The sequence below is a fragment of the Wasmannia auropunctata genome, unplaced genomic scaffold (genome assembly GCF_000956235.1).
Source record: "Wasmannia auropunctata unplaced genomic scaffold, wasmannia.A_1.0 LD336053.1, whole genome shotgun sequence".
Taxonomy (NCBI): Eukaryota; Metazoa; Arthropoda; class Insecta; order Hymenoptera; family Formicidae; genus Wasmannia; species Wasmannia auropunctata.
Genome location: NW_012026837.1, coordinates 4,858,370 through 4,869,983, shown reverse-complemented (window position 1 = coordinate 4,869,983; position 11,614 = coordinate 4,858,370). Strand labels below are relative to the sequence as shown.

The 11,614-nt window shown below is 36.6% G+C and overlaps 1 protein-coding gene and 1 non-coding gene across 2 annotated transcripts in view; both read right to left on the bottom strand.

The window, feature by feature from the left end:
• LOC105451208 overlaps positions 1-11,303 on the bottom strand; it is a 56,520-nt gene extending 45,217 nt beyond the window's left edge. Inside the window, exons 1-2 of the mRNA XM_011691511.1 lie at positions 11,148-11,303; positions 692-827 (exon numbers count right to left, since the gene is read on the bottom strand). Coding sequence (XP_011689813.1) covers positions 692-771 — 80 coding nt within the window. The 5' untranslated portion in view covers positions 772-827; positions 11,148-11,303. The remainder of the gene's footprint in view (positions 1-691; positions 828-11,147) is intronic.
• Positions 1,290-1,362, bottom strand: Trnav-uac. Its single transcript has one exon. It is a non-coding gene; the product is annotated as a tRNA-Val (tRNA).
• Positions 11,304-11,614: the final 311 nt, after the last annotated feature.

Below are 11,614 nucleotides of genomic sequence, written 5' to 3'. Positions count from 1 at the left end.
CTCTTTCAATCTCTCACTCTCTCTCTGCTCTAAGCCCACTTTACGAGACAGGGACGCGAGCTGGAATTCCGCGGTATAATCTGATTAGACCGTGGACCATAATTCGATCGATAATCCGATCGGACATCCTCTCACGCTATCGCTACCGACAATACCGCGGTAACGGTGATTTAGAAGAGGTTTCGATATAATAACTGTAGCGGAAGCGCTTGAGAATTTGTTATTGCCATATACACGTTACTGCATGAAATGTTATTTAAAACGAAAAGGGTTACTTCATAAGGGATAAGTGTATATGAATACGCATAACTCTTAGTAATAATAATCCTATAGTACCACATTATATGGCTCGAGTAATCTTCTTAATTTGAATAAAGAGCGCGAGCTAGCGTGTATACGATACACACATGTGCAATACATTCGGCAACATTTTCCGCGACGGAATTTTTCAATTCGCTCGGGAACTCACTTCCCGCGATCACGAGGCCTGAACTATCGGTCGTATATAGCTGCAGTGAAAAACGCAGTTGATAGGAACGCGACCGGCGGTCGTTTTCGAATTACACTCTTCAATTACGAGCGATAAATCAAAGCGCGATCAACGCCCGTCCCATGTCGCAGGCGATTAAAGCTCCGCAGGTCGGCGTAGCGTGCACGGCCGGCGTGGTATGCACTTATGGTAATCGCGTACCTGAGCGCCTTCCCATTACGGTTGAAGGGCTGATGTTCGGCGAGCACGGGCGAATCCGTGTAGCACCGGCTCTCGCTCATAGCGGACGACTACGGCATCGCAGCTCTTCTTCGCAAACGGCCAGTCACGTTGACATCTGCAAGAAGAATATGGAGTTACGATCAGAGATCTCGCGCGTGAAACGGGATTACGAGGTTTATGACTCGCGCGATAAGACGGCCCATCCGTACAGAATGTCCTGCGCACTATTTTTTTTTAACGATGAAATCTCTTAGCTCGATCCGGAGTCGAGCCTCCTTTCGAGAGTCGTCGTTTATCGCAGCTTCTTAATCCACCGTTATATATTGTATATTTAACTTGTTGTTAACTTCAAATTGAAGTTCGAGTTAAAGTTGACTTCAAATCCAAAAAAGTTAGCTGAAGAAAGTACGAGTTTTGTAATTCGCGTATATAGTTCTCTTAAATACGCTAATTCTCCCCTTTTCTCGTACGTTTGCAAATCGAAGGTAATCAGCCTCGGTTCTCATTTAATTATCAGACACGATTACGTCCTACGATCGTTCTCGCGTGTCCACGAGCGTGCGACAAGAAAAAAGTATGGTTCCGGCCGGGATCGAATTGGCGACCTTCTGCGTGTAAAGCAGACGTGATAACCGCTACACCACGGAACCTCCGTGGAGCTCCGGCTCTCGTGAAGCAAGTCCGGACGCGTGTCCGGCGGTACGCACAAGACGCATTGATTTCACAGGAAACCTGCGATACCCAAGCTCTTCTCTCCCGTCGAGCTCGATTGTTGCGCGCGGCCCACGCAACAAATTCAACCTAACGGCCTCGACTTCGCGCGCTTCGTCTGGACCTGGAGACTCCGAGTGTCTCGAGGCGCCACGGCGATCCCGCTGCACGTGCAACCCACGCACCTTTCATGCGGATATTTAAACGGGAACTATAAAGTTAGAGTTGGAGTTGGAACTTTTCCGATCTTTCCGAGTATTATATCTACCGAGTTGCTTCTCTAATATGAAATTCATAAACGTACAGAGGAGGTCGTCTTTCTTGAAAATAGACTCTCTATATCAATTTTTATATCAAGCTGACTTTAAACGATCTATAACTTGTATGGGAATTCAGGAGAGAATTCTATTTACAATTTCATGCATCGTGTAACACGAAGAACATTTAGAGAATTATAGGATACAACGTATAAAATATATGTTAAAATGTATACACATACATCAAGATATACGGCATGTAAAACAATTTAAACGATCTATAATTTGCGTCAGAATTTAGGATAGAATTTTATTTTTATTTGTAGTACATTTGAAGAAGCAGAATACACATAGCTAAAATATACATTAAAGTACTCGCAATAAAAATTTACGATCTTTAAAATTATATAAGTAATTATATAAGTAGAATTCTATCTTGAAATCTGACGTGTATTATAAAGTCTAAAATTTACGAAGTAACACAAAAAGTTTTCTCAGAATTAATTTCGAGAGATATTACGATTGATATTTCAATCTTCTTTTTTCCTTTCTCAAGTAAGTTAAAATTCTTCTTCGAATTAGTAGGTACGGTAAAAAATGTTTCTGCTCATTTCTTACGCTAACGTTTAATGGAAACGAAATATATATGCGGCTAAGTAGCGTGACATACGTAATGCGAGGCACATTCTCGGTTTGGCGCCTCGTAAAGGAAATTGTGGAGCGTGGAGAGGCGCCTATTAGGAGATAACGTTCCGAACAAGGCCCTCTACAAAGTATTGATATTCGTAAATGCATTAAGCAACCGTACACAATGGCCGGCTAATTTGCATAAGTTATGGGCGAGAAAGTTCATTCCTCCGCCCACGGAGGCAGTCCATATGTGTACGCGTGCTCGCGTGTGCAGGCGTGAGCACGCGACACGTTGCGTGCGCAGAGCCGAGCGGAGTTGTTTGCAGTCAGCGCATAATAAGATGCAACGCGCGATTTTAAGAGCACACCTCAAAAATGAAGAGACTCGCTCGGACTTGTTGACATATCCTCGATTTGAGAAATCATTCTCGAAAAGGATTTATTTTACGAGATTAAACAAATGGCAGTTTTGTAAAAATTTCGAATCAATTAGAATTTAAAAAAGTTGTAAGTGATTAGATTCACTAATTATAAGAATTGACTATTATATGCGCAAATAAATAAATATATATGTTCTGTTGATTTTATTTTTAATGATTTTTATCTTATTGTTAGTAAAATATTTTATTTGATTACAAAAATTATTAATTATATTTAATATCAAATATTAAAAAACTGTGAGAAGGTTAATCAAATTCTCTTTCAATAAATTGACTTAAAATTAATAAAAAAATCATAATTGAAAGAACAATAGCTTATGACTTTCTGAAACTATATTTTTCTACTGCATATACAGCACATTCACTTTAACGAAAGTTTTTTTACAAGAAAGCTTCTGGAATAAAATCCTCTCTCTCTTTCTCTAAGAAATTCTAATACTATGAAACTTAGATAAATATGTTTTATTAAAAGAAAATCTACAAGATACTTTTCTAATAAAATTATAAGCGTGGTCATTTTCATCGGACACTTTAAGAGTTGAAATGGGAAATTAAAATGCAGGAATTTCAACGAAACGAAATTATAAATATCCTTTAATACAAAATTCAGCGCAAATTTAATTGTTTGTTACATTCATATTTTCTGTAGCAAAAGCGCACGCCGATGCTCGTGTATGTGACAAAGCGATGCGATGTAGCACGTGTCAGTAAATATATAACAAATGTAATACGTTATATGGCGCGATGCGCATTATAATACATGAATAAATTACATAAACAACAATACCTGATGCAGCGAAGTCGAATATGCGCTTTCCGCGAATGTGCACGCGCTGTCGAATTCAATTAGTGAATTACACAGCAGCACAACCAGATTCATTTACGCGGTAGAAACAGAAATTTGTTTTAATTCAATCTCGATCTTCCGCGCTTATTGTCGACGAATTACGTTTCTCGTTATCAAGTGCATGTGTATGCGTATCTCGTGACAAGCGGGTGTGTACCGATGTCGCGTGTGTGCTGTGAAACTGCGAGCTAATTGCAAAGCGTGTCTAACAAGTCGGCCTTGACCCCGCACGTAATGACTGAATACATTCCGCGAGGGAAACATCAATAGAAACACGATAACGATCGTATATTATAACACATCGACGGCGCGCGTACGGCTTTATGAGTTTGATCAACCGGCAGCAACGCGTTTCATGCTGTCGTAGATCGCTTTAAAATAATAGCGCTGGCAGCGCGAATTATAGGTGAGCAACTGTGATTGTAATCAAACAGAAATAGATTCTGATTGAAAAGGGTGGATGCGAAACGCATGCATTTATTGGACAGTTCCTGTATATAATCGCTTCTAATTTTGAATACTTTCTAAGTAAATGAAACCTTTTCCGGGCTTCGGATTTCAACGATCTATTTTTCTCATTGTCACAGGAATCTTAGATTATTGTCCTCACACTTGTATATTTTGATATAAAAGCGGTAATCGTTAAAAATTTTCGCTAAGGAAAAACTGATCCCAAAAATTGACCGAAGAATCCTATATAATATAGTTAAAAAGTAGTGCATATATTTTCCGTATATATTTTCGAATATATATACTTATATACAATGCATTGTTGCACTTAACGGTATTATATTAATGCTAAATTTTTAATTTAACGCAAATGTTTTTTCCTAACGGGTATATGTTTCCATCCATCGCATACTTATTCTTATAACACGCAACATTATTTTAATCATAACTTCAGTTTAAATTTCTTAAAAGAAGCAAGTTCAATGAAAGAAAATATGCACAAAGCGCATTTCGTTTAAAGGCAGATAATTAGTGGTAAATGATAATTATATGGATAAATGTAACGTTCCAGCGCGTTAGAAGTGCAAATTCCTATAAAATTTCAATTTTGATAAAAACAGCGGTAATATTCGCTCCAATTGCTGCTGTAATTATGACTAAAATAATAATTGATGCTGCACTAAACTCCACTTGCATGCGATATTCACTGATATTATAAAATATTTCATTACGCGTGCGCGCACGCACATATACACATACACACAGCACGACGGCAAGGATAATACGTTATAAAAAGCGTTCAAGAAGGGTGAATTATACGTGATCATGATCCGTAACGAAATTATGACGACTACACAGCTGTTCGTCAGGTGTGCAGTGAGCCTATCAAGCTGAAACTTCCTCGCGCGATGTGTACTCCTTGGAATTTCGGGTGTTACGAATTTCTGCTTCGATGCCTGCCCGGTGAAAATTACAGGAAAGAAAAGTCGGCCTAATTGTTGTTTACTATTGTTCTTGATAAAACTAATTAAAGTTCTTTTTCTGATCAAAATCTAACTATAAAGTAAACATAAAAAATTGTAATGATAAAGGGATTTTGTTTTATAAAATAGTAAATTCATATCGCTACAACAATCTGTGTATATAATACTTTTACGAGTATAAACAAAGAAACATCACAAAACATCAAATTTTCCACGAGGTTCATTCGAAAGAAATTAAATTGCTTCCCGTTGTTCGCAGTTGCAAACAAATACTGGCAAAATAATTTGTGCATTTCAAGCGCCCAACGTTTGGTTTTGGCAATCGAAATCGAATATTACACATTGTGCAAGAATTTAATATAAGGAATTTAATATAATAAAATTGCTTTAAACATTTAAATAAACATTTAAACTTTAAATATTTAAAGTAATCTTACTAAATAACATGAAGTTTTTCAAGATACTTTGAATTTTAGTTAAGTAATTTTTTCTGCTAATATATTATAAGCAAATTGCCAAATTATAAAAATTGGAGACCGCACAAGTCTTCTGAGTAATCCTTTGGCATGATATACGATATATACTCACATTTATAATTCATTATACTAGATCTGTAATTCACATAATGAATATCATATCGTATATACATGCTAAATAATTAAGCAGCAGTTAGCGTATTTCGCTATTCCTCAGCATAGCTAAAGATTAATCCTGACCTTGTGTAATCCTGACCTCTGAAAGTTGCATCTACCGCGATGAGTGTACATTAGTCGTATGTAAATTGCATCGCGTAAGGTTTCTTTAAGGACCGCGCAATATTTATTCATTCGGATTACGGCGAAAAGATTCGCTGTGAGTCGAGGAGGATCTCTAAAAGCACGACATTTCAAAATTTTCAACTCAACGCACGCGCGCGGAGTGACACTCGTGGGGATTTAAATGCGTTCTGAAGGCATGCATGCATCGAGAATAACTCCTTCAGCGGTCCGATGTAATCAAAACGAAGTATGTACGCAAGCAGAGATTGCCGTTGCAAATAGCTTTCGAGTTCTCCCATTCGCTGTGTAAAACCTGTGTGTGTATAGCTCCGCGTAAGAGCAATTTGACCTTGCACAGCACGAGCGAATATTACAGCTTTGAATGAAACATACGTACATATACGACACTTATAGAAGGGATATCGTGTAGCTTTGAAAATGCCATATTATTAAAATTATTACCAGATTGAACGAAGAAAATTGCACTAGATTTTGACATTGCTATGATTTTCTGAAGGCCGTTAAAAAACGGCGCGTGACAACCAACATCAGGGGATCGATTGTGTATCTTGAAATGAGATAAAAATTACAAAAATGAGCAAATTCACTAGATATTGGCCAGTAATATTAAAAAATATTCTAGTGAATTTGCTCACTTTTGTAATTTTCACCTTATTCCAAGATATACAGTTGAGGGCCGGATGTCGCGAACATAATTTATCGGGGGTCGATTGTGTATCTTGAAATGAGATAAAAATTACAAAAATGAGCAAATTCGCTAGATATTGGCCAGTAAAATTAAAAATATTCTAGTGAATTTACTCACTTTTGTAATTTTCACCTTATTCCAAGATATACAATTGAGGGATGTCACAAACAACATTTATCTCCTCTAATCCATTTTTAATTGCTCCGAATATTTCGTTATGCCGAGAGTCCGGTTCGCGAGCGCAAAAAATTGCACAATGTGATGCACGTGGCTCTAATGTGCGCGTGGAGACAAATTTCGGTATTACGTCTTGTCAGCGTCGACAATGCGGCGCAAATGGCGAATTGTGCGTAGCGACGGTATACATATATATATACGCACTGATACGCGTTGCAATGACGCGGGCGATATAACGTGTATACGCATCGGAACGTTGAAAAGAGAAAATGCGATCGCGCACAATGGAGCGTCGGCAGACGGGCAACGAGTGTACATGCGGGTGCAGCATAACGCGAGTTTACGGTATCGTAATACGATCTGTATATGCAGTAATACCGGACGGATAAACGGCGAAATAATCGGCGAAATGACCGCCGTATCCCCCCCGCCGCCGAGCATTATAAAATCCCATTGCATTGATATACTGATACAACGGCGCACAATGGCGAGCATAACGCGCTGATGGATGCGTCTTGTCGGCATGTTATTTGTCAGCGCGCGACTGAATTAACAACGAATACGCGCGCTTAGCTCGTAAACCAGTTGCAGTTCAGGCGCAGTCGAGCGAGTTACGGCTTTCCTTCGCGAGCACTTCGCAGAAACAGTTACAGATTTATTTCATTTTATAGAAGATTTAATATATTTTTATTTTATTATATGTATAATATTAATATGTAAATATATTAAATATAATATATAAGTATAATAAAAAATATCGGTAATTTTTTATTGTGTCACGAAATCTATTTCAGAAATTTGTATACCTTCTCCTTAAAGAATTGAATTTTGGTTACTGTTTTTCCTAGAATTTGCGTATTATTTCATAATTATTTCAATGATTACGAATGAACTTGAATTTAAGTTTTTTAAATAAGAATTTGGCGAGAATAAAGCTCTCTTGAATTTGTTGACGGGAAAAAGTACGTAATCTACTATTTTCTCGAATTGTCAATTTAATATTTGAATATAAAACGCGAAACTCTGCCGCATTATATATTGTACACCAATTTAGTTTTTCTCATCGAACTACAGTTATCTCGCGCCCCCATTTGCTGGAAGGAAGGTTCTTTCTCAATCGTCATCAAGAACCGGCTTTCGTTTTTTCACTTATCTAAAGGCATGGCCAAGGCGATACGAAGAAATTGACGGCGGCGCCGCAGATAACCGACCAGGAATTCTGTTTTCAATTCGAACATTAAGATGAAGTGGTAATAATATTACCGATAAAATTTAACTTTATCTAATCTAAACTTTTATTTTCCCGCGAGAAATAGGATACTTTACGTCACACTTGTTTAGATTATTTTTTACAGAACTTAATTGTCATTTTATACAAGATGTATCGGAAAGATATACATCTGCGTGAGTAATTATATAAATATTTTACATTGCGTATCATTAATTGTATTGCATTAACTGAGTATTTTTTTATTTTTATTAAAAACTTGCTGTGCCTGTTGAGCTATTTGAAACAATTAGAATTATTAACAAATGAGAGTTGCGTGAAGAGAAGCACAGGATCCCCACTATAATATAGGCATCAAGAGTAAAGTTATTCTATGAAAATCGCGGGAAGTAGTTATTAAGATAAAACATTGTTCTCGTAATCGCAAGACCAATTTTTGAAATTGCAAGATTTGAAACTGCATTATTACTTCTTATTTATTAAAATTACTTTTGAAATAATTTGATTTCGCGTCTTTATACTCGCTTTTTCAAGTATTGCATATCTGCAGCATATATCTGCATTTCATTTGTATCTCTGAAATGTTTATAAAAGCATCCTCTTGAAAAGCTTTCCCATAGCTTCCGCTGTATTCTCGAATATTATTCTCGCGATCCCGCCGATTTCTGAAAGTAAGAAAGATAAGCGAGAGAACGACTCGCATAGGTTACGCTATGTTACGTTCGCGATTGGTAATCACCGCGATCTGTCGCAGGAGAAACGGCTTAACGTTTGTTGGCGGGGATATCAGCTTTTACGATTATGAGAGGGTTTCTCCGTGTTCTCTTGCGGAATACTGAAGGCTATTCTTGATATGGATATTTGAACAAGTAAAACATTGCACGAGATAAGAATAACAAAAATATACGTCAAGCTTAAGCAAAATAAAAACTATTAAATAATCCAAGTAAGTTTTTAATTTATTCACGCGTTTCCTTTTCGCGAACGAGAAACAATATAGCCTTTTATATTCTTATAGAAAGACGATAACTTCTTTCAAGATTAAATTTAATAAAGCAACGAAAGTGATGCGCACGTATATCAATTATGAAATTCATTTAAGTTTGTATACATTTAATATTACGACGAGCGACGATAACGGTTTAAAAAATGTTTTTCAAAGAAAAAGGAAATTAAACAAGCATGCTTTGAAAAAGTTGCATGTTGTAACAATGGATATATGTATGCATAATTGTTATTAAAGTTAAAAATAAATCGAGATAATGAATTTTTTCTAATTTTATTTGAGACACTCGGTCAATTCAAGTTTTGTTTCAAATTAGTAAGACTTGAATTATTGTCGAGTATTAAGTATTTAAGGCCTTGTCTTTCAAATTCTGATCAGCGAACAATTGGCGAGAACCTCGGCGAGAACTTGAGAAGCAACGGTATTACATTTCACAGAGTAAGTACGTCTTACTTGTAGCACTTTTGCCAAAGTATACGTTGCGCTCTTCCTGTGTATAGCTCGTATATATCTATGCGAGTCGTAATATAAATGCGCATCGAGCGATTTTTTGTAACGACAAGAACCAGAGTTGGCGCGAAGCGACGCGAATAAGACGACAACGCCTCATCGCTAATTATATCCGGAGAAGCAATTACTTTCTTTTCCGTGCTCGATGAACCGCGATAAAAGCTTAACCACATACCGATAAGCTTCCTTGACGAGGAAACGAAAGTGCTCACCGATGCGTGACTTCAAGTGCCATGTCTGTTAAGCACTTTTAAAAAAAAGCTCGGATAACTGTGCGCAGTTCATGGCCCGTAATACTACCGGAAACGGTCGCGATAGAGACGAAGCTGGACAGTTCTAACTGCTAGCTATATTCTCACGAGATGCTCGGAAATGTTTGCGATGCCGTGTTTCGATTGCAGTAAATGTTGATGTCGTGCCGTGCCGCATGTAGAAACGATAATGTAAGTCTGTGATAAAAAATGATAATAAACAAACTAATATATTCACAATGAGTTAAAATTGAAAAAAGAGTGATTATTTGATTAACATCGAGTTTTAAAATTTGCCATTATACATATTATAATAAGGTTTTACGTGTTCTTTTCTATTTTTCTGTTATGTTGCCATACCAAGCAGTTTTTCAAATATTTAAATTTAAACAAGTCTATTTTATTACGATTTTATGAGAAACGATATAATATTTTCATTTTTAAAAATAATAAAGCTTTTGTATTTTTTTCCTGATTTATGAAAAAAAAATCACACTTTCCATATATTATAATCTTATAATATCATTTGACATTTCTAAAATAATTTCTTTAATTTCATAAAGTTTCAGATTCTAAAGGTATTTTGTAAATTACAAACAGACGGTTTACTCGAATTTCATAACGAAATGGGAGTTTGTATGAATTAAATCTACCTAAAAGCCCTCTTAAGGAGAGCGAGAGAGAGAGAGAGAGAGAGAGAGAGAGAGAGAGAGAGAGAAGGAGGGAGTTCTTGCGTCCGCAATTCAGTGTCTGTGTGTATTATGCCATTAATAGACAGAGTCGTATTTCCAACTGGAAATAGAAATTACGCAAATTTGTACTCTCCTCGTCTACTCATTAGTGAAACATGATGGGATCATTACAATGTACTTCACATTATACGAAACTTTAGTATTACGCTTAACTATACCCAGTTACCACAGATATCCCGCGATTTTCATGGAGTAACTTTGATACCTATATTACAGCGGGGATCCTGTGCTTCTCTTCACGCAACTCTCATTTGTTAATAATTTTAATTGTTTCATATAGCTCAACAGGCATAGCAAGTTTTTAATAAAAAAAAAAAAATACTCAGTTAATGCGATACAATTAATGATATACGCAATGTAAAATATTTATATAATTACTGTCTAATTGCAATTATTTCGAAATAGCTATGACGAATGTTAAATTCACCATGTGCGTTTCGATAAAATTATATGTGTATAAAAAATGAAGTAAATTCTAAATTATTTTTTATTTTTTATAAATAAAAATACTTCATAATTCGAATTAATAAAAATAATAGTATTGATGTGATGTAATCAAATATAATTTAAAAACATATATTCTTATCAAATATCGGACAATATTCTCTTTTGAAAATCTGAAATATTTTATACAATTTATACGCATCGTTACATTTACATTATTGCACAGTAATATAAAAATCGCAAGTAACGAATAACAAACCAGTTATTAATAAGTTAACTCACGGTCACTGTCGTCGGCTGATGTCCCCGCGTCTCCTCCTTCTTTTCGCCTTCTTGTTACTCGCCTTTACGGTGCGTTACATTCACTCACGAAAACACGATTTCCGCGATCGCGCGTAACTTTGCACGGCACTCCCAACATTAACCGCACGCGATGCGCACTTCGTTGCATTACGACGGAAGAACATTATACGACTTAGAGACTACGTCTCGTGGTCTCGATAGCCGCGTCTCGTGACGCAATGAACGCTGATCACTGGAGACGCGATGGAGTGAGGATAGCTCGAAAGATCGCGTGGCCAAACTACATGCGCCGGTCGCCGCGGCGATGCCCAACCTCCGCCCCTCCTAATTGCGCTTTTCGTATAATTACCGAATATTAAATACCAAACGCGTTAAATATAAATGGCAAATAAATAGCGCGTTTCACGAGGATGACTATAAATATATATATGTATATCATATCGTGA